Source organism: Melanotaenia boesemani, chromosome 21 (genome assembly GCF_017639745.1).
Source record: "Melanotaenia boesemani isolate fMelBoe1 chromosome 21, fMelBoe1.pri, whole genome shotgun sequence".
In the NCBI taxonomy this organism is placed as follows: Eukaryota; Metazoa; Chordata; class Actinopteri; order Atheriniformes; family Melanotaeniidae; genus Melanotaenia; species Melanotaenia boesemani.
This window is the reverse complement of record NC_055702.1, coordinates 6779431-6804229: the sequence shown is the minus strand read 5'-3', so window position 1 is coordinate 6804229 and position 24799 is coordinate 6779431. Positions and strand designations below refer to the sequence as shown.

Genomic DNA, 24799 nt, shown 5'->3' with positions numbered 1-24799 from the left:
CATTTTTGGATGATGTGGGACGTTATAGATTGAGGGTTGTTGATGGGACAGGTTGCAGTGCCAACTCTGCTGCACCACTCTGCTGCAGTGTGTGCGTGATGGTGTGTGTGCTTATAGATGTGTATACTTATGTGTGTGTGTTTGCAATCTTATTTGCTTCCCTGTGAATGAGTGTTTATAAATTCCTGTTGCTTTTGTTCCTATGAATCTGCACATGCAGTGTCCTGTGGATACAGTTTCATGCTGCAGACTGATGTGACTGGAAGCACCTGACCTTGGACAGTGGCGCATGCTCTGTATGTTTGTGTAAAAGGAGGAAAAAAAGATTAGACAGGAGCGATTAAAATTTACAGATTAAAAAAGTGAAAATAGAGCTTTACATTGTTAACTTAGAGCAGTGGGATTATGGAGAAAGACAGCTGCTGTAAACAGAAAAAGTCCTCTTGAATCCAGTGATATGTGATATGCTCAATGCAGTAAATCCCTGCTTTAGCTTTGGTTCACTATAGACCCCAAGCAGTGGTTCAAAGAGGAAATAATATGAGCTTGTTTCCTATTATATTTATCAAACCTGGAAATAAATGTAAATAAGAATGTTTAGAATTATATATAACATCCCTCAGAGCTGTTGCATTTTCTGTTTTCCATGTTGGAACAAATCTGGCTTCACGAGAGCGAAATGTTCTCTTGGAAAAGTGCATTCTTTGCATATCTTAAATGGATAAATGCAGTTGCACAGGAATGTCACTCTGCTGATCAAGTCTCCACTCTGACATGTTTCAAGTTTATGACAAGCATCGTGTTTCATGTTGAATGTTTGTAGACTGTAGAATTATGAAACCTTGGGCTTCGACACACAGCTGCAAGTCCTCCATATAACATCCCACTTTCCATATGACAAGCAGTCATCATGATATTTTAACGATGCACCAGGAAAACAAGCTGCTGTGTCAATCAGTGCACCACTTCCTGCTGGATTCCTGTCAGGTTCTTAGTAGCGGCAGGTCGTTGGAGCAGTATGAAATGGTCTTCTTGAATTTTGAGCTGGCCTAATTTTTTGGGGGGCATTCTTTGGTTGTTGACTGTTAAAGCAACTTCTCTTACTATTCAAGTTAATTCAGTTGATCTCAGCTTTGTTTGTATATCCAGGAAAACAGTGGAAGACAAAGCATTGGGGTTCAGCCATTACATTATGGTTACCTGACTGATATTAAGTTGGCCCTCTTAGTGCCACCAAAGGAGTTCTGGCCAATGAGTGTGGACTAAGACCACCGGAAGGTGTCTCAAAGTGGGTCTGTGGGTTGAGGGATGGGTCTTTGTAGATCAGGCTTTCCACAGATGTCATCAGATCCCATCAGGTTGTTATTTGGGATGTTTGCAGGAATGTAAACTCCTGAGAGTAAATAGCAAATGGGGGCTTTGAGGGAATAATGACATTTAGCCTACTTTGTATATGCCCAATATTCCTTAGTGTAAGGCAATAGTGCCTATTTAGCCTTACAGTTTATCTACATTTACCTGTATAAGCTGTAAACCACAGTTGTGTTTTTCTTTGTGCTAGAAAGGGGTTTACATAAATTGAAGTGAAAGGGTCTTGGATGCCCTGATAATAACTTTCTGGAAATGCTCAGTATTGTCTTCCACTGTATGTTGATATTGTTAATGTAGAGATCATCGTATCCCTCTGGGCGGCCATGACACCTTCAGTGTTTGTTGGTATTTTTTTGTACTTGCCCATGTGTTGAAAACATAGGTTAGGTGGACTTAAATGAGCTTGTGTTAATCAAAAAGAGGAAATAATATCCATTTAGAAATGTTATTCTAAAAACTTTGGATCCATCATGGTTTGTATTCATTTTGTCACCATCAAGAATAAAATATAAGTTTAGTAATAAGTTTTACATCTCCACCAAATTGACTAGTTTGAGCTTTTTTATGCGTGGGTGTGTTAAGGAGCACAAAACAAAAATAAACCCAAACAGTTTATCTTCTCCACTGCAAGTTTGTTCCATAATTATACATATTCTAAACAACAGCTGTGAGTAATGCTTATGTTTTCCTGACCAGTCAATCATTTGTCCCCAAAATTGTCATAGAATACTAAACTCAGTGTCTTTATCTTGTTTGTTTTGTTGAGATATTCTCCTTACCGTTATTGTTTCAGGTCTTGTCTAGGCAGAGCAATGGTGTGATTTTAAAAAAAGAACAAAACAAAAAACGCACAGTGACAGCTGCATTCTTGCCCTCCCACCCCTCCACCAACTAATGTGACACCGTAACTGAGCTGAAGGAAACTGAGAGGCTCGATGATGAATTCTGCTGAAGTTCACAACAGGAACTGAACGTTCAGCTGAACAGGAAGACATTTTTTATTCTAATTTTGTAGCTTAAATTCCTCCATGATTGACATTCCTACATGCCTGTTCAGCACTGTGCTGCGTTCGCACCAAAAGCTTCCTTTCACTCATATTACAAACCCTTCATTCTCTACTGATTTATGTATCACATCATAATTCTTTCAACATAACATATGTATAAAAAAGAGCATAAAATAAACATTTAGAGACAAGGAGGAAGAACCCAAACGCAGGACTACAAGGCAAGCAGCAGGCAGATGTAAGAGCAAGGGAGCTAAAGTTGATGCTATAGCAGGATAAATAAAAGGGCTCTAACAAGACTAAACAGCAAAACTTACAGCAGAATACAGACCTGGCAAAGAAAAGATGGGGTGACAGAAAAACAAACCAGGACAGGATGGACAAGAACCTGGCAACAAACAAAATAAACCAACAAGTATTTACAGAGGGAGGTCACAAATAAGGAGATGTGATTACCAACAGCAGAGGACAGATGTAAGAGAAGAGTAGGAAGTAAACATGGATACCTAGGGCATAGATGAAGCAGTAAGACAATCTAAACCAGGGATCGCCAACTTCAGTCCCTGATAAGACTATCCATCCTTGAAAGGCCACTGTCCTGCAGATTTTAGATGATTCCCTGCTCCAACATGCCAGATTCAAACAAAATTGATCCAGCATGGTGGTCCATTAATTTGAATCAGGTGTTTTGAAGCAGGGAAACATCTAAAGCTTGCAGAACTTGAAAAAGTTGAAAGCCAAAGAATGGACTGATAAAATAATTCAAGGATTTGAAACAGGAATCTAACAAGAAGTTAATCCTACATCACCAAAATCCCTCAGACCAGGTCACAGGACCCAGATCAAGGAAGTAAAAATGTACAACAAATAATACTTTTGTTCAGGTGTGAATCTGAAGTAATGATGCCGACAAAAACTTTTTAGGTCTTAAACTTGTCTTATGTTTGTCAGTAACACTTTTGCAAATGTTTGGCTGAACCTGCAGAGCTCTTTGTCCAGGACACTTTTTTTAAGGGGGTGGTGCTTTGAGCTGGAATTTTGATAATGCTCTGAATTATGTGCTGCCAAGTCCCATTTAATTTAAAAGTTTGGCATCGTGCCCTTTCAACCTTTCTCAGGACTTCAAAAAAGACCTCCACAGCACACCGTCTCGAGTTATTCTTTTTGATAAAGCAGTGGCACAAAATGGAATCAGTGAATCCCTTTTTTGTGCACTGGTTGTCTTAGCTAGGATGACAGGAAGTATCAAACTCTTCAGATGGGTGGAGTAACAGTAAACATTACAGTTTATTGCAAATAGTTCAGTCATGTGTGTTTACACGGTAAACATTTGGTGTGGTGGTTGCTTTCAGGTAATGTGATAAAGCAGAATGTATGCAATGCAGAAGTTAACACTTTATCTCCTCGTCAGTGTTAAAATGCTTTAGCATCAGAGATGAGCCATCAGCTGTGGCCCATTTAAAGGGCTTTCAGGTTTCAAATTTGGAGGGCAGTATGAGACATTTGAGGAAGACATGAGGTGAGGTGAGATGTTCAGGTGTATGTTGATGTTTTTAAAAGCAACCTGAAGAGATTACTGTTTGACTAAGCTAAATAGTTTTTGGTTGAAATGCAGCTTCAGGTACTTTGAAGTCAGACAGTTTCAGATTTTCTGTTTCTGCACCAAAATAACATGTTTAAATCAGGAATTTAAACACAGATACAACAGCTAAAACAAACCAATTATGGCATTCCCCTACTGTATTTGTAACAGGTTTATCATTGGTTCTCTGTGGGCTAAAATCTGGTCCAGCATCCCTCTGCCTCCCATGTCATGAAACAACATGTTTGCATGGCATAATGCTGGATCCTGCAGAAGGTGATTCTGATAACCATAACTCACTGGAAAAAAATCATTCTATTTATTTGTTTTGGCCTGATCATGGATCAGTATTGTAAGTTTTTGTCTGTAAGTTGTTGCTATCAGTGCGAGAGCTTCCATTGTAGATATGTGTTTCTGAAAGAAAAATTTAGCTTACTGCAGCATCCTCTGTGAAACTGGTGCAGGGTGTTTTGTTCTGGTCTGCTGTTGCCCAGTCTGGAGCCATTTATAAACCAAAACTAGTGCAAATTAATTTAACATGGGTCTGAATGCACATAAAACACTCTCCCATTGCAATCAAGACCTGATTGTTGGGAGGTTTTTGGACAAAAAAGGAATTTTGACATGTAGTTTCAGGGCAGATTTTTCTTTAGGGCTGAATAAAATTAAATGGATCAAACAGTGTCTGCTCAGTAGTGTGTTCAATAAACATTTTAAATTCAAACTAGACATCACGTAAACTTGGTTGAGTTTTACATTTTTTTTTAAATGGCTGCTCATTGCTAATTTAGCTCATTTTCTAAAATGTAGATATCAGATTTAAAGATGTGTTTCAGTTTACAAGTTATGAAAACGACCTTTGCAAGATTAATGTAGTTTGATTTTGATAATAATATTTTTTAAGTAGATTGATTATGTAAAAGTTTAATGCACACTCTTTTTTTCTGAGTGCCAGATTTGGCAGATGGGAGAACTTCTGATGCTGCTGTCTTTCCTTTTCGTGTTTGGTGATTTTCAGATCTGTATTTGTAGCTTGCCTTCAGCAAATTCAGATAAAAAAATAAATAAATAAAAGTTATATTGTAAGGAGGTAGCTGCTCACATTTGCAACAGCTTCAGTGCAATAATAATATTTATGATAACTGAAAAATTCAGCTTTATGTCAATAGATTTGTAACACGCTTGCAGAAGCATTCAGTTAGCAAACTTGTATGAGGTTGCATGATGTCATGGTCGCAGTCCGATGTCCGGTAAGCCCCCTGCTCTGGAAGCTGACACCAAAAACACAGTGTTTGTGTATGTTCGATGATGAACACAGATAAAATCCATTCACAGAGTGGGAAATGAGCTCACCAACCAGCTTTAGCCAATAATCTGTCTACAATAACAGGGATTATGGTGCAGTGAGCACAAGACTGTAACACAAGACTGTTCAATAAATCACACTAAGGCTGAAATTACTCTCGGACATGTTTAATCGTTTGTAAAGTCATACTATGGGTTTTGAAGGTTTGATGCTTTCACATTGGTAATGTGTGGCTTAACTACCACCATATCAAAGTGGGTTGATCACACATTCAGCATCATACATCCCTTCTACTCTGACTCGCTGATGGTGGGACTGCTGCATTTAATCTAATCCCTACAACTATTTTTTATGACATTGTAAACTACATTTCTGCCATTATTATTAATATTACATTTGTCAGATGTGAAAAATGACAAAAATGTTTCAAAGTTTGTGAGAGCTACTGTCTGTTGCTCTGTGAAGTCATTTTGCAGCAGCTGATCTGCATAATGACTCATCACCAGACTACAATAAGACTTAAAATGTAGCTGGAGAACATTTAAAGACATAACAGCCTTTAGGGAAGGCCCAAAAACACCTGACATCAAACGGTAGAGTACGAGATGAAGATCCTGAATCACACCTGGGGAACGGTGACAAAGTTGGCCCAGAATCGTCTGGCATGGCGATCCTTCATTGCTGCCCAACTAGGCATAAAAAGGCAGAAGAGGAAGCCTTAAGGCGATGGTAGAGACCAAAGCAGAGATGCCAACTAGCCAAAAATATGATTATCACTTGATCTGATAGTGAACAACCCAAAGTAAAAAATATATTGTAAACCCTAAAAGAAATGACACCCATGAGCTCTCTGCTGTTATAAAGCTAAGTTTGTTTCTGAGCGTGGATTCATGAAGGTACTCCTGAATAAGGTACTGCACTATAAGACAGCTTCCAACTGCTGTGTGTGTAGGTTAATAGGGACACTAGCAAAGGGTAATTGGAGAGTTCATGTCTTGTGAGCGGTGTGGATATGTGATGACATGGGTGTGTCAAGCTAAAGCACAGCCATCATGAAATCAGACACACACACACACTGACTTGTCGCCCTTGTCGCTCGGTCACACCCTGACATTCTCACACACACACGCATGTGCACAAACAGCTTATTTAGTTTTTCCTGTTTGTGTGTGTTTGCAGGTGTGACAGATTTACTGTAGATTATTCTGCTGCTAAGTCTGAGATTACAGAGGAAGATGCAGACATGTTTTAAATGATTAGCATTACAGTCACTGACTGAACCTTCAGCTGGGACAGTAGCATTCAATGTCCAGTGATTAGCACATGGCTAGTTAGCATGCTGACGAGAGAGACACCTTGGGGAAGCTATTCCTTAATACCCATTAATAATATACACAGAAAAGTAATGTTTCGTGGCATGAAGAAAACAGTTTCAGCTCAGAAATCCCTGAATTAAAGAGAGATGGAGGAATTGTGTAAGACGGCGACAGAGTATGCATTCAATGTCATTGTGGCACAAAATGCTGCATTCAAGGTCATGTTGGAACAATAACTGCTTGATATAGACTAATATGTTTTTTTAAGATTATAATAATCATGCTTCATTTAAGATGCTAGTTTTTGATTTCATGGCTTCTTTAATTTTGTTAATTTAATTTTAACAAAAGCTTCATTTTCCAGGTTTTCAGTTTCTTTTTTTAAGTCATATACATGTCATGAATTAGCTTGAATTAACTGATTTTTAGATTATTGAATTTATAATTATGACCAAACCTGCTTCTGTTCCAAACAAAAATATGCACATAGCAGATATAGCGAGTCCATGGCAGAAGAAAGGCACACACTGAGTTGAAGGGGGTACATAAGAAGGGAAACCAAAAGAGGGAATAAAGTATTTCTCTCAGTTTCCCTTAGATGTTCTAAGTGTTGTTAAATACTGTATGATGATTATGAAGCATAATTAAAAAATATATATATATTGTTAAATGTGACAGGCCTATGTCTGCAAATTCTTTAACAAATACTTTTAAAAACCATATCATAAATATTGCTCTCTTGTTGTTCAGTTACTTAGCAAGCCTGGTAATAGGTGCTGTGAAGAAATTAATTTGCATGTTTTCTTTTATCAGTCAGCATATACGCTCCCCGGCCTTGCTTCCTGCTTTGCTGCCGTGCTTTGCTGCCGTGCGGACGCTTCCTGCTCTGCTCTCCTTTCTGCTTGCATTTTTCTTCTTTTTTTCTTCTTTTTTCTTATCTTTACCGGCAAGAAATTTAGGAACAAGGACTCCTGGTCACTTATAAATCACTGGAACGAATATATTTTTTGATAAATTTAGTTGATTTCCATCGGAGAACTAGTGGAACGATGTCTCCTAACCCTGCAGTATCAGTGAGCTGCACTGAGTGTGAGCAACTTTCTTTGAGGATAACACAGCTGGAGAAGAGGATTGAAACACTGCAAGACATTCGTGTGAATGAAGAATTTATTGACTCTGTAGTAGCTTCTGTACAAGCTACTGAGTTGTCAAATGGATTGAGTCACATCTTCATACGCGAAGGCATGTCGAATGTGGAGCCTCCCGCTACAGACCTGGCTGATACACTTCCCTGGATGTGTTCAAATGACATTGGAATAGCTGAGGAAAATCCCAAACCGGACCATCAGACTGATCTCTCCTTCTGGAACACTGTTGGTGCCAGACCAAAGTCATCAACCCCGGCCAGAACCTGGTCTGATGTTGTTCGTCGCAGAGGTAAATCCAGCAGGAAATTTAAAGCTCCAGCACTCACTCCACCATCTGAAGTCTCACTGCATAATAAATATGATGTGTTGAGTCATATTAAAATGAATGATGATGAATGTAATGCAAGGATTTATCAAAATTCAAGAAATAGCCCTAAAACTCAGCCCAGGGCTAACCAGACCAGGAGGAGAGGCCAAAATCCCACAAACAGGAGGACTAGAGAAGCTATCGGCACCTCCACACAAAAACAAATAGACACAATTCTGATTGGGGACTCTATAACACAGCATGTGAGGATGGCAAAGACTGAAAATCTAACACTTTTTGATACATCAGTCAGGGAACTGACAGAGATGTTGCCGACCATTCTGTCTTCACATCCAGATGGTATGAAGATTATTGTCCACACAGGGTCTTTTGATATTCTGAGGAGGAAAATTGGCTCTGAGATCCTGAAAAAAGACTTTTCTCTGCTGTTGGAGAGACTGTGTCAGTTTGGAGCACACCATGTTTACATTTCAGGACCCATTCCTACAGCGGGTAAAGGAATTGAACTTTTCAGTAGACTTCTTGGCCTGAACACATGGTTATCAAACGCATGTATCACCCATGGGATGAAGTTCATTGATAACTTCAATATCTTTTGGAACTGTAAGGAGCGATTCAGACCTGATGGTGTGCATCCAAATCTAACTGGATGCAGATTACTTGGTGCACACTTGCGTCATGCTGTTGGGACGGCAAACCCAAACATGAGTGTACAGATAAGAGCGAAGGACACAGCAGAGAAGCGATCAACTGCCAGCTCTCCCCCCTCACCAGACCCTCTTCTCCACATCACCCAAGGTCTTAAAAGGATGTCTCTATCCAGGTCTGAACCCCAGCGACCACCATCTACCAAGAAATACAGGGCTCCCCCCCCTCCCCCTCCTCATCCTCCTATTAGATCATCTGTCCTGACCGAGCAGGGCATGGGAGGAGGTTCCCAGAGCAGCAGAATTCACAACAAAGATAACATGCCATGATGCGTTCAGGGTCCTTGCTGTAGTTTTGCTACTACTGACAGCTGTTCTGAGATCAAGCCTGGACCCAGTAGGATTCCTGTGTTAGTTAGTAAAATAAGGAATCGAACACGGTCAGCTTGTGGGGTGAATCGATCTAATCTGTTAACTGTACCTTGTATAACTCAGAAAACAACAGAGACCAGTGCAAACTTCATAAAGCTAGCTGTACTAAATGTTAGATCTCTGTCCAACAAGTCACTGTTAGTTAATGACTTCATCATTTCTCACAGTTTAGATTTTCTTTTTCTGACAGAAACATGGTTAACAGAAGACACAAGTGCTACAGTTCTTAATGAAACAGCACCCCCTCATTTTAGTTTCATGAATAAATGTCGAAACGGGAGGAAAGGGGGAGGAGAAGCTGCCTTATTTAAAGATTCATTCCAGTGTAAAGAAATGTCATTTGGTGATTTTACTTCTTTTGAATATCTTAGTTTTATTTTAAGGGGCATTCCTAAAATCCTATTTCTAATCATCTACAGACGTCCAGGACACTGTGTAAATTTTATTGATGAATTTTCTGAATTATTGTCGGTTATCTCTACTGATTTTAACCATTTCATCTTAACTGGGGATTTTAACATTCACATAGATAACATGACGGATGGTAATGTCAAGGAATTTTGTTCCATATTGGACATGTTTGGTTTATGGCAACATGTAAAAGAACCGACCCACATTCGAGGTCACATTCTGGACCTGGTTATTTCAAAGGGTGTTGATATTTCTTCTGTTGCGGTCACTGACTTGGCCTTGTCTGACCATTTTTGTATTTTGTTTGATTTACTGATCACTCAGAATGTTCAACCAACCTGCTTCTCCGTTAGGAAGAGGTACATTAATGAAAGAACAAGTGCTAAGTTTGTGGAGGCCATAGCTATGTTACCAACAACCAGTGCAGAGTCAGTTGATAGACTCCTGGATAATTTCAATCTGAAAATCTTGAATGTAATGGATGCTGTTGCACCGATAAGAATCAAGAGCAACTTGAGCAAACAGAAAACACCATGGAGAAACACCACTGTGGTTACCAGCCTAAAAAGAGAATGCAGAAAAACTGAGCGGAAATGGCGGAAAAATAAACTTCAAATTTACTATGAGCTGTACAAACAAAGCCTGCGTAACTATAACAATGAGTTGTGCAAGGCCAGAGAGCTGCATTTATCTGAAATGATTAACAGGAATGTCAACAATTCTCGCACTCTGTTTGCTATGATTGAAAAACTTACAAATCCTCCTAAACAGATAAGCCCAGAGCTCCTTTCCACTGAGAAATGCAACCAATTTGCAAACTTTTTTAGCCAAAAAATTAAAACAATTAGGCAAAATATTAATTCCACACAGTCAAACAAGAAAATTAGTCTGTGTCTAAAACCCGGAAATAATTCTGATGTCATGTCGCAATTTAAAATGGTGAATTTAAAAGTCCTACAAGAAACAGTTTGGCATTTGAAATCAACAACATGCACTCTGGACATGATACCATCCGACTTTTTAAAAACAGTTTTTACCTCAGTAGAAAGTGATCTCCTACTGATAGTTAACAGCTCGCTGGCATCAGGCATTTTTCCCAAGTCACTAAAGATAGCTGCTATTAAGCCACTCCTAAAGAAAGGGACTCTAGACGCCTCTATAATGAACAACTATAGACCTGTCTCTAACCTCTCTTTTATTTCCAAGATTATTGAAAAAGTTGTATTTCACCAGCTTCATGACTTTTTAAATGAAAGTGGAAATCTTGATAAATTTCAGTCCGGCTTCCGACCTCATCACAGCACTGAAACAGCTCTGGTCAAAGTGTTAAATGACATTAGCTTAAATACTGATTCTGGTCAAGTATCAGTCCTGGTTCTGTTGGATCTCAGTGCTGCGTTTGATACTGTAGATCACAGAATCCTGTTGCACAGGCTGGAAAACTGGGTTGGACTTTCTGGAGCGGTCCTTAACTGGTTCAGGTCCTATTTAGAAGGCCGGAGTTATTTTGTTACGATCGGCAGCTATGAATCTGAGCGAGTGGCCATGACTTGTGGAGTCCCCCAGGGGTCAGTCCTTGGACCTCTTCTGTTCAACTTGTATATGCTCCCTTTGGGTAAAATATTACAAAACTATAGCATTAATTATCAAAGTTATGCAGATGATACACAACTTTATGTGTCTCTGTCACCAGATGACTGCAGTCCAATAGACTTAATGTGTCAGTGTCTGGAGCAAATAAACACCTGGATGAGGGAGAATTTCCTACAATTAAATGAAGACAAAACTGAGATTATTCTGTTTGGTAGCAAAGAGAAGAGGGTCAGCATTGGCAAACACCTGGAGACTCGGGCTCTTAAAATTACCAACCAAGTTCGTAACCTGGGAGTGTTGATAGACTCAGATCTGACTTTCAGAAGCCATATCAAAGCTGTCACTAAGACAGCTTTTTACCAGCTCAGAAACATCAACAGAATTAAAAGTTTAGTCTCCCAGAAAGACCAAGAGAAACTCATCCATGCATTCATCTCCAGTAGACTGGATTACTGTAATGGTCTTTTAACAGGACTTCCTAAAAAGAGCATTAAACATCTGCAGCTCATCCAGAACGCTGCTGCTAGAGTTTTAACCAGGACTAAGAGATCTGAACACATCACACCAGTTTTAAAATCTTTACACTGGCTTCCAGTCAGTCACAGAATAGATTTTAAAACCCTTCTGATCATTTACAAATCCCAGAATGGTTTAGGCCCAGAATACATCTGTGATATGTTCAGAGAATATAAACCTAGCAGAGCTCTTAGATCCAAAGACTCTGGTCAACTAGTCCAGGCCAGAGTCCAGACTAAACATGGAGAAGCAGCATTTAGCTGTTATGCTGCAAACAAATGGAACAAACTGCCAGTGGAGATTAAACTTTCCCCAAATGTAGACATTTTTAAATCCAGGTTAAAAACTTTTCTTTTCTCATGCGCCTATGCATGAAATCTGCACGGTAACTTTTTTTTAACTCATCTTGCTTTTAATCATTTTAATGTAATTTATTATTTTATTGTGATTATGTGTTGATTATGTGTTGATGCCTTTTACTATTCTAAATATCTGTAATGTCTTTGTTTTATGTAAAGCACTTTGAATTGTCCTGTACATGAAATGTGCTATACAAATAAACTGCCTTGCCTTGCCTTGCCTTGAGGAGGTATTTCCATTATGCTTTGTCCACAGGGACGGCTTGGAGTGGTTGAAAAGAGCGCCCACTTCATCTTTATAATTATGCTTTATGATAAAAATACTTTACAATACTTACAATATATAACCTCCCAAAGAGAGTAAAAAATACCATTAGTCAACATAAGTCAATACTCTACCTTGAAATTGTTTCACAAACAATGACTCCTTAAACAGAACTTCTATATATATTTTCATTGGACGTCAAGATTAATCCAGATATGTCATATTATTTAAAGTCATATGAAAATAAACATGTTAGCTTCATACAGAAAGATAGTAATGCAGTTTAAACAAGCAGGCTTGATGAAAACTATACTCTCATTTTCTTTTCCTCAAACCAGCCATCTAAACCATTCCCATGTTTTTACTCTCATTCAGCTTCTGTGAGCTCTCAAAGGGCTTATGACCCAAACTTTACCCCGTTTTTTTCTTCAGCTAATAACATACAAGCTTTAAGGGATTTACTCAATTTATCTCAGTGCAGAGCCTCATGTGGATGCATGACGCATACAGGTGGATAATAGCTTCTGACCCATGCTGCAGTATTTCCTCATATTTTTAAATTAATAATTAAAACAAGGCCAGAAGGAGCTCCGAGTTAATGAAAATGTATAACTGCAGTTGTATAATAATTTGTTCCCCTTTGCTCACAATCAGATCAAAAGATTCGTCTGGTTTCGAATCAGTGCTTTTTTTGTGTGTGTGTGTCTGTGTTTCATTTGTAAAGTTGAGCTGACTAACCCTTTTTCTATGTTTGTGTTCTGCAGACAGATGTCAACGCCTGCTATCTGCGAGCAGCTAGGGCCGGAAATCTAGAGAAAGCTTTGGAATACCTGAAGAATGGAGTTGACATCAATATTTGTAATCAGGTGGGTGCATAATTCTATCAGCTTAAACAGGATGATGGCATTCGAATAATTAAAAACTCCTGCAATCAGAGCAATGCACTCTCTGGATAAAGAAACGCACTGTTGACTTGATAAATATGCTCCCTCGCGGTATCTGGCTGAGATGTAACGCCATAAATCAGTCACTCTAAATTCTCCCTAGGAGTGCATGCATGTGTGAATGGTTGTTTGTCCATATCTATGTTGGCCCTGAGATGGGTGTACCCTTCCTCTTGCCTGCTAAAATGCTGGGATAGGCTCCAGCTTACCAGTAACCCTTAATGAACAAAACGGTACCGATAATAAATAAATTCATTAATTTTGCCACCATTCCGTTTAATTTTTGTTTATAAATCTTTGATTTTGAGTAGTGGTGCTTGTTTACACCTCCTTCCTGTCCTCTCCACTCCCAACCAGTGAAGCAGATGGCTGCCTTTCCTAAGTCAGTCTGTTGAAGGATTTTCTTCCTGTTAAAAGGGAGTTTTTCTTCTCCACTGTCACCCACCACCCTGTGCATGTTCAGGAAGAGGTACTGAACTGAAGAGATAATTTGATGGAATCTAATGATTGTCTTATCTTAGCCACTTTTTTAACATTATCATTATTTCAACACAGTTATTAGATGATTATTTAATTAATACAGTTTAAGTGGATCGTAGTTGTGACTGCACAGTGATGTGGTGGTTAGCAAGAAGGTTCCTGATTTGAAATTTTTGGGGGTTTTGAAAACATATTTTTCAGGTTCTGTTAGGTTAATTGGTGTTTCTAAATTCTCCTTAGAAGCAAGTGTGATTGGTTGTTTGATTGTCAACATGTCCCCTCCAGGCACTCGTGTTTTTTCTAGCCTGTTTCATATAAAAGACTCAACTTATTACAATACCATAGTTACCCAACAAAAGGTCATAAAACCTACTAAACCTACACATTTTCTTTATTTCTACACTTTATTCACTGCTTCCTTTCTTTCTTTTTTCCAGAATGGTCTGAACGCTCTCCATCTGGCCTCAAAAGAGGGCCATGTGGAAGTGGTGGCTGAGCTCATCAAGCACGGCGCCAACGTGGACGCAGCCACCAAGGTGCATACCCACCAGGAGTCACATAAACACACATACACACACAGTGGCTACCACAAAGTGCATGCATGACTTCACACACAGTCTGCTGAATCAGCTCCTTCTCAAAGTCACATTGCTTAAGCAGCAGCTGAGGAGATGAATGTTAGTGGAGAGGATGAGTTCTGGTCTAGTGAAAGTCTGACCTGTCATGTTTGTGACATATATTTTACTACATTAAGAAATTTCTTGGTGATGTGCTGCATGTAAATGGTGAGACAGAGATAAGTAGAGATGCAATACTTCACAGTAAATTTGCCCACCCCTCCCCAACCCCCTGTGAGGAAAAGAAATTAAATACTGAAAGCCTGTAAATACATCACCTTGCTTGCTTGTCCTAATCATCAGTTGCTAAGATGAGAAAACTACAGTGTACATATATATATATACTGTATATATATATAGGTAAAGGTTAATTAAGTCAACTCCTGACAGATGGACATAGGCTGCATAGTAGTGTCGCAGTTTGCGTTGTCCCTTAACAACAAGTGACTTTAAGTGCTCCCCACAGGTGGATTTTCTTGTTATAATGTAGGTGTTTGAAATGACATGAAAAGTCCAGCATTAAAAAAAAAAAAACAACTATTCCTGTCTGAGGATTAAGAAAATTTGTGAAACAGTGAAACTGGCCAGACTTCTGGTACTTCTGGTTTCCAAAGAGCTTTCACAAATGAGCTGGTTAACTTCTCTGAATACATTTCTGTTCTTCAAAACTCTGACCTGACAAAATTCTAAGATGAATCAACCTGCTGTCAGACAATAAATAACTTTCTGGCTTTGGAGTGTGCATATAGACACGGCAGAGAGTTGGGAAATGACGTGTGCAGTTTATTCCCACGTGTGGTATGTACACTAACCATTAACCCATCTTGTTGGTTTATATTCTGACATTCATGTTTTACATCCATCCATTTTTATTTTCTCTGTAACAACACTTTATGCACATCCTGTATGCCTACATAAAATCATGGGCTCATGTTGTAATGTAGTGAAGTGGGTTTCAGTTACAGTAAATGGAAAAATGACAACATGGCAACAGCTGCTTTCTATAGCTGAGACACAAACAGTACAACAGGTGGGTCCATCCCAGGGTTTATGTGTGCTACACAGCTTTACCACATTTCTCACATACAACCCTGCTGCTTTCTGTTTTTGTCTCCACTCTCATGACTTTTATTTAATTTCATAAGAAATACAGACACAAGAAGAAGACTGTGTGTTGTCGTCCAACCATGTTGTAAAGTTTATTGTTATTCCAAGCAAGTAAACTTACAGGTTTTGCAACACCACTTTAATTTTGCACAAGATGGATGAGATAAAATATTGAGCCCATTTACATTACCATTAAAATCTGATAAAAATCTGTTAGTTTCAGTAATCAGATGTGATGTGTTTACATGCACTGCAGAAATGGGATAACATTTTACATCTTTCGGTCCGTTATCGGTTTTCCTTCTGAAGATGTAAGAATGTACTAATGCAAGACCCAAACTTCCTGTTACTTCCAAAACAACGTCTTTTTTTGTTGAACATGGTGGCACCTACGCTGGTTAGTATAATCCGTCCTAATGTCTGAGCTAATAGTCCTGCAAAATAAGCTGCATGCTGCTGCTGTCCTTCATTTATACTCCATGAGGAGAAAATGTCAGTTGGTTTTCATATGGCAAGTTTCTGCCCTATGTCTTGATGGGTCTTCTGCTATTTCCTTACAGTCATCTGGTCTTCCAATATATATATATATATATATATATATATAATTTTTTTTTTTTTTTTTTTTTTTTTTCCCACACATGCATAGATGTAAAAGAACAAAATAAATCACATTTACGGGTGTGTATACATGAAAACAGAGTATGGGAGGGAAATCTAGGTGTGTTAAATGTTTTTTGTTTTTATAATGAGATAAAAAAACATATCACATTATGCTGTTTACATAATCTAATAATAAACACTTCCTTTGTGTGACTGATGAAGATGAGTTACATTCTTATCCCTTTGTTCAGATAGATGAACTTCTGTGCACACACTTAGGATGAAGTTATCATTTCTAATGACTCAAACTCTTTTCTTGTCCCTTTGAAAACAGAAAGGAAACACTGCACTCCACATAGCTTCCCTCGCTGGGCAGACAGAGGTGGTGAAGGAGCTCGTCACAAACGGTGCAAATGTCAACGCACAGTCTCAGGTAAAACATACACACACAATCACAATGCTCTCTTACTGTGAAACCACGTTTGAGTGTGTGCATTCATGCAGATGAATGTGTACATAACTATTGTGGACACAGTGCCCAATTCTGTGTGTCTGTTTGTGTGCTGTGTCAGCAGCTCTGCAGCACAGTTTAGTCCACATTCAATAGTCAGCACAGACACACATAGTAGACTGTTGCCACAGCAACCATAATGTCAATGTCAAAGTCTTGCCAGGAGCTGTTGAGAGGAAGAAAAATATGCCAGTATTGATGAGCTCTAATTTTCAGTGCTGCTCTGGACTGCAATTTCTTAGAGTAACAGTGGCCTCATTTATAAAGGAGTGTGTTGGATCAATACTAAAAGCAGAGAGTGTAGGGCTCTGAATGATAATTGTGCAAATGGCCATCTGCAGACAATGTTCCCTTTTATAAATTCAAGTGCACATGTGGATCAGCTTCATATCCCACCTTCTTCACACCCACATTAAGCCATAAATGACAAATACAGAATGCATCATAGATGTTGATGCAAATGAGCCTGTGGATCTGTGGCTCTTTACAATGAGTGATGCCTGCAATCAAAATGAAGAGCAAGAAAATGCTGTTTCTGGCAGAAATATGGACATGCTCATGTGTAAGGAGATTTCTGTGGCCCCTGAACACTTGTTACCCCTAAATCTTCCATTAATGTTCCGATCGGGTAGGGCCACAGCATCCTTCATAAACCATTATGCATGAGTGGTGCAGCAGTGTTTTATTGTAGTCACACTGATAAATTCACACAAATCTCATTAATCACCCAACCTGAAATATACATTTTAATATGGATTTGATGATTAAATCCAATAAAAAGTGGAAAGTTAAAAAGTTAAATAAATAAAAAGGCCTGTACATACTATGCAAGACCAGGAAAAGACCAAAAAAGCAAATGCATTTGTACTTTTTAAACCCTTGTTGGGACCTAAGGTTTAGTTTAAAACAGCCCTTTTAAAACCTAATGGTTTTCTGGACTGTTTCATTTCTTAAACCATTTTAGAGTTTAAACCTTCAGTTTTTCCTCATTTTATCAGTATTGTTAAAAAATGTGTCACTCCATGCCATAAGAGGTTAATTCTGTTTAATTTCTATTCAATATTTAGTCATACAAAGTGATTTTTTTTTGTGAAGTTTATTTTATGTGGTTGATGCAGCAAATCCAGAGTAATGACAAAAGAAGCAGGAGGAGCTTGTTTGCATACTGAATCATTATTGGATCCCTGTGGCGCTTTGGAGATCTTTAATGTTCGAGTATCGCACCACACAAAAGCTAACTTGAGCACAAATACACAGTCCTTGAACCTCAGCTCTGTGTCACCTTTATATCTACACTGCTATCAGGTGTGAGGTATGTGTAGAGGTGACAGTATGTTCAACATGAGAGCTCTCTGCTTTGAAAACATTCTTACTCTCAGAAGGCTAACGTGATTAAGCGTAGTACAGTTAATAACTGTGGTATACAAAATGATGATCAAGCAAATTATACTTAAATTTAATTAGAAAATCTTTTTATGGATCTAAAACATGATCCAGTCAATGAAACAGTTGACAAGTGAAGGTAATTTATCTAAAATCTGTAACTCCAGTTTTGCCCTAATGCACTTATTGATTCCCAGCACTGCCCACGGTGACCTAATGCAAGCAGAGACATTGACTAGATAGATCAACATACTGTATCCCTTAACCCGGCTTTGAAGTCAGTATGATTACTGGTGTTGTGTTTCAGTCCTAACATGTAGCTTTACATGTTACGCTGTTTGCTGTGAGTCTTCAAATGTTTTGTTAGTGTTCGTTTACAGCAAGGGATCATTTATTATTCATTAAAAATACCTTTTACAGAATCAATTATAAGATTCAGGGGTATTTGTTCCTGTTGTGTAAACTATCTAATGTTCAGACACTTGAGTGAAGCAGACCTTTTGACCTTTCTGCATTTTGTTTCTTTCCAGAATGGCTTCACTCCGCTGTACATGGCGGCTCAGGAGAATCACATGGAGGTGGTGCAGTTTTTACTCGACAACGGCTCCAGTCAGAGCATCGCCACTGAGGTAAAGACACACCATCGCAGACATAAACAGTTTATACACACTTACACTAATGCCTGTTTGCACACACACTCCCCTGCCCATAACAGCTTCTAATAGATACCCTTTGTCCCAGCCGTCATTTAGCCTCCCTGTAATTACATTGAGATATTATGACCAGAGGTTTCTTCATTGCAAATGGTAAGCAGGCGCCTGTCATCAGCAGCTAATTTTGGAGATGTTTACAATTTTCTTAGATGAATCTGTTGTCAGGAAGCAATGAATGAGTGAAGTCAGCAGCTGTTCGGTGTGATGATGTATTCAGTCAGTGATGTTGGCTGTCTTCAGCATCCTACACAGGAAGAAAACAGCAATATGTGTGACGTGAGCAAGTAAAATAATGTATACTTGTCATCTTCTGCATAATAAAAACCCAGCTACTACTTCTGTAGGACTAAAGCATGGAAAAAACTCCGAAGATTGGCCATTTTTCTTCAGCTATGTCTGAGTATTGTTGGGTATTGCTGAGTATTGTTGTCCCCCCACTAATAAGATGACTGCTGTGGCATATTAAGTTAACATTTGCATTGATTACAAAGCTTTGTTATTGAAAGGTTTAGCATGTCTGTGTTTTTCCAGTTTTAAAGAAAATACCGTTACCTGAATTCTGCTATTTTTCATGACATCACATTAATAGCTTAAAGCTGACAATAGCCTTAAGCTAGCCTTAAGGACTCTTTGGACCGTTATTTTAAGTCTTTATTGTTCAATTCTGAGGCATGAAGGATCCCCAGGTTGGAAACTATGCACTACAATTAGTCGAGATACACCAGTAAAATTTCTATGTTATGATGCTGAAAGTTGCTATTTGCATCCAGCTAATATTAATGGAGAGACTAAGGAAACGTTATTCACACTGCAGGTAAAAGTGGTCCAGATCCGACCTTTGGCCCATATCAGATTTTTTTATGACATTCCTAAGACCACAAATCAGATTTTTTTTCAAAACCGACCCAGGCCACTTTCATATGCGATACTAAATCATACACATATCCAGTCTTTTTCAAAGCAATTTCAGTTTGTACCAGGGTGACTCAGTTTGGTCTTTTGAGGGCTGCAGTCCAGCAGGATTTCCATGTATCCCTGTTTCAACACACCTGACTCAAATTAATGATTCATTGTGCAGAACTGGATTGGCTGTTAGATCCATTTAATTTGATTCAAGTGTGTTGGAGCAGGGATGCATGGAAAGCCTGCTGGATTGCAGCCCTCGTAGGACCGAATTAAATAGCCCTGGTCTATACGATCATGCCACATTTTATCCGACAGCTGCATTACTGAAGTAAAGCTTGGTATAACAATTTTTTTAATCTTATGAGTTGTTGGCTCAAGACCTCACACGCGAAGATAAAAAAATCAGGCATTAAACAGTTTTGATCATAATGTGTGTGGTGTGCTCCGATAATCTAATCACAGAACAACACACACATGACGATGCTGTTCCGCAACTGATCTACGGTCTAGTCCTCCGAGCTGGACCAATGTCGAAACGCAGAGGAAGAACCATAGCAACAACCGGCAAAAAGCAAAGAAGAAACAAAGTAACAATCGGAAAACACAACACACAGCATGGAAGAGGATATATGGGATGAGGGAATGATGGTGGTCTTGGGACTATTGTTAACAGAAAAAGCCAGAACTGAAAAAAAATAACAGACTGGAGACGGCGTGAACACAGACTTTATTTACTTCCTTGTTCCCCAGCCAGCTCGCTCTCTGATTGGCTACATTCCGGCTCACGTCACCATCCACGCAGTCAGAATCAAGCAGAAACCTCTGCCTGTAAAATGTGAAGCCTATGCGGAAGTGAAAAAAAATTGCAGTTCACCCATCATCCGCTAGGGGCTGACTCCAAATCAGAGCAAATCACCATAGACTCCCATGTTAAAAAGACCAACTTTACAGCAGAAATAAACATGTTTAAAGCCTGGTACAAAAATCCATTTTAGGATTAATAGGTCAAGTTTACCTTTATGACAACTGTGAGGGGGGTGAATTTTTTTCTAACTCATCCATTTGGATGTTATTTAATCTTGAACTTTTGCATAATTAGGGGCGTATCTTTTTGATTGACAGGTATCCAATATCAGCGGGAAAGAAGGGAGAGTGCAGCACAACCACGGTTTTTAGCCGGTTAACAGCGCGCCTTGGCTTTAACCCACCTACCTCAGTTAGCTGGTTTACTACCATTGCTAGGGGTTAGCACTTAGCTATAGGCAGCTCGGAGTTTGATGGTTTTCAATCATCCACCCCCACCTTCACTGTCCCCCTCTCAGCTCAACCTCAATGCCCATTTTTTGGATTTTCCGGGACTAGCGACACGAGTGACGCTACCAAGATGGCAACGGTGGGAACGCCCAACGAGCTTCACTTTTGCTCTTCAGAAACCTACGGGTGACGTCAAGGAGGCTTCGGCCATCTTTTATATACAGTCTATGGTCAGAATGCATGAGTCATTGGCGTTCCTCAGAAATCGGCTCTGAAATATTGAACATGTTCAATGTTCCCGAGTGTCAGCTACAGCCCGTTTCGGAGCGGATTATCGGGACAAATCGTCTCGTAACACACCACAGATCAAATGATAATTGGACAGGGAAATCTCACGATGATCGGGCGTTTGCCGTCCGAGGTTGGAAAGAAGCAAAATTGGGACAAAAACAGCCCAAAAATCGCTATGTGTGTACCCAGCTTAAGGCGGGTATCGTGACTCTGCACCAGAAGAGGTACAACGCAGCAAGGTCAACTGTAAAAGAAAAGGAATAAACAATATTATATGATGTCGGTTCCAAAAACTTTAAAATTCATACCCATGTATTAACAGCTGTAGCATCCATATTGACTTGCATAAACACACCAATCTGCATGTGACGTCACATCATGCTTTTAGGGCTACAGACTGTCCATACTGGAGTGTGATCGCGGTTATATCAAAATTATGTAAACAACTACACACACACACACACACACACAAAAGACCTGCAGTGTAAACATACTGTAGGAGTGGGACATATTTATAGTCATGACACTATTAAAACAAACTACACTTGTGAGTGGTTTTCCCTCTAGTATTGCTTGACAAAGATATCAATAAATAAGGTTTGGTTTAGTGAGTACAGCTGCTGGTCTTAAAGAAGTTGTCTTTGCTTCCTTGTTGCCTCTACTGACTGACTTTTTGTAAATCAGTGTAATGTTTACAGAGTTTTTTCCTTGACATTTCACAAGCGGCTTCATGGCACCTCATCTTTCCTTTACTTCTGCAGTTTTCCTCCCCCCATCTTTTGTTTGCAGCCGCCTTCTCTTCAGTCTGTTTTCCACCACATCTTGCCATTCTCCTCCTTTCACCCTCCCTGCAGACTCCTCCGGTGGGACACCAAGTGAATTATTCATGTGGGGAAATATATATCCATGTTGGAAGCATCTTCTGGTGTTTAATAATTCAGGTTTAACCATTTTAGCAGAACACGAGGCAGAAGAGAAACCTCTGTTTTTTATCTTTATTTAACCTTTTTGTTGACTATATTTGTCTAAATTTTCTAACATTTTGTTTACTTTCAGTGTATTCTGTATAAATGTTAATATGTTCTTAGTTTTTGAGTTTTTTTTTTCTGTGTCCCAGTTACCACAAAAAATCTTGTTAAAGCTGGTTGGTGCTATTTCAGTGAGGTAAAATTATGCTGTGTCACTGCAAGTTTTTAAGTTTGATGATTAAGATCAAAACCTGTTTTCTGGTGTCTTTTTCTTGCTGCTGCTTTTTGGGTATTTTTAGGACATTAAACTGGCTTTGTTTCTTTTCTTGAATCCATAATGAAGCAGATGAAATGGAAGCGTCGTGCTTTGGGATTGCTCGGCACTTTTGAAATTCTTAAAAGAGCTAAATTTATGCATTTGAATAAGATCCTAAGTTCCTGGGTGTGGCTGTGTGTATGTGTGTGTGTGTGTGTTTTGCAGACATGCTTGTGCATCAGACTGCAAATGTGTGTCAGCATGTGTGTGTGTGTGTGTGTTATTTGTTTGTTTGTGTAGACGCTCTCTTCTGTTCAGTTTTGTGTGTGCTGCACAGGGTCTCCGGGGGAAGGTTTTGCTTTGATGTGTGGGTATGCAGTGATGCAAAGTTGTTCTTATCCAGACAGTCGTGTCCTGTGTAAACACATAGCTGTACACACACATAAACACATCATATCTGTGTTGTTTCCCCTTTCTCTGATGATTCATAGATACTGCTTCTTGTACCCTTTATTGTCTGATTGAACCATTATGTGTTGATGTGTGAGTAGCAGTAGCAAGCAGTTAATTTCATATTGTCTGCTTCTCATTTTGTGTCCATTAGCAACTAAATTTCCTTTCTTTGTCTTAAAATGCGACACTGAACCCCTACTTAAGCACTTAAAAGTATTTATAGAGCTGAAATGCTAGATGTTTATTAGATTGCTTGAAATGACCATTTTATGCTTTTTTATGTTCATATAATGGCACCCTATTGTCAGTTTCAGCACCATGTGTCTAAGTTTAGTCAAAAACCTCTGTAATTTCTTATAGAAAGAAAGAAAAACAAGCTAAAATACCCCAAAACCACAAAAGAAACATTTTGAAGTGATGAGTAAAGCTTACTTCAGATTAATAGATAACAATCTATTAGATGGCAAAAATTACAGAGGCTAAACTCCATGTCATAGAGAGTTGCTGTACAGAGAGGAGAAATGTTTAAAATACTTTGTTTTTAGTCCAGTATGAATGAAGAAGACCCCAGAAGCTTATAAACAGTTCTGCAGTAAATGGCTGTAAACCTGCTTATTAACAAGCCAGTATTTTGCTGAAAATATGATCCCCTGTTAAATCCAGCCCATTTTCTAGACCCAGTTATTAAATCAAACCAGTTATTAAACTTCCGGAAACATGCAGTGACTATTTTTATCAATAGCTCAGCTAATGATAAACGTGCTATAATCTTGGACCTTGTTAAAAACTATTAATAGATATGATTAGCATTTGGGTATATTTTGTAGAAAAGGATTAGTCTGCATGTGTTTGAATAAATAGTTGAGACTAAAAACTTAGTGGAAAGCTAACATCAAGTATTTTTTTGGGGACTATCAGATTTTCCTGTGTATAAAAAAAATATGAGTAAGTGATGTAAAAGAAAAATCTGCAGTACTTGAGCAAGGGATACTAATATTACTTTGAAGCTATGGCACCCCTGCTGACCATGTATGTCTCTCATCTGTTTACCAGGCAGACAACACAGGCAGCTGTTTAATTAATATCATTATGCATTATATCTTTTCATGGGACAACACTATAGAAATTAAACTTTGACATACAGAATATCAAAGTTTAGTTTTTAGTTTTAGTGTCCTGTATATCCAAGGTTCACAGTATCCCATCAAAAAATATAATGAAATATTTGCAAAATGCAAGGGGTGTACTCACTTCTGTGAAATACTGTATATATATATATATATATATATATATATATATATATATATATATTTAGGGGGAAATATACTATACTTTTGTGATATTAGCATGCTGTTGTTGTTTGTTAGCATGTTAAAGTTAACTTCATCATCCTGAATCTGTTCAGTCAATTTATTTTTATTTTTAGACAAGCAAAATAAAAAAAGTTGCATTTTATGAATGTGTTTGAAAGCAGTAAGCTATAGTTGTATAATTTACTATCTGTACATTTTAAATTTAAATTGAGGCAAAAGGAAAAATAGAGGGGCCTTTGATGGTGGATTATTAGACAATGGTATTTATATGAAAACATTGTTACATTTCCTACACACTAAATATTGACCAGCCGTGTTCGCACAGCTTTATCTTGCTTGATTTACAATACACTTAGAAGCTCTATTGACACTTTATGAAAACCATTTTAGGTAACAGCTTGGTTCTGACATTAAGTATCCACATAGCTCATTTCCACAGTAGCTTATCCAAGATTCCAGTTCTTGTGGTTTCACAGCAGTCAGTGTTTTCCTTGACTGTTTCTCCTGGTTTACAGGATGGATTCACTCCCTTGGCGGTGGCACTGCAGCAGGGGCACGATCAGGTGGTTTCCCTTCTCCTGGAGAATGATACTAAGGGGAAGGTTCGCCTCCCAGCGCTGCATATCGCCGCACGAAAAGATGACACCAAGGCTGCTGCCCTTCTCCTCCAGAATGACCACAACGCAGACGTGGAGTCAAAGGTATGTTTGTTTTCAAGATGC

General features: G+C 38.7%; 1 protein-coding gene across 12 annotated transcripts in view; it reads left to right on the top strand.

Moving 5' to 3' along the window:
- LOC121632655 (ankyrin-3-like) overlaps positions 1 to 24799 on the top strand; it is a 161747-nt gene that overhangs the window by 54216 nt on the left and 82732 nt on the right. For all 12 annotated transcript variants that reach the window (XM_041974317.1, XM_041974319.1, XM_041974323.1 and 9 more), the window contains exons 2-6: positions 13046 to 13147; positions 14143 to 14241; positions 16364 to 16462; positions 18454 to 18552; positions 24593 to 24778. In XM_041974317.1, the coding sequence (XP_041830251.1) occupies positions 13046 to 13147; positions 14143 to 14241; positions 16364 to 16462; positions 18454 to 18552; positions 24593 to 24778 (585 nt within the window). The remainder of the gene's footprint in view (positions 1 to 13045; positions 13148 to 14142; positions 14242 to 16363; positions 16463 to 18453; positions 18553 to 24592; positions 24779 to 24799) is intronic.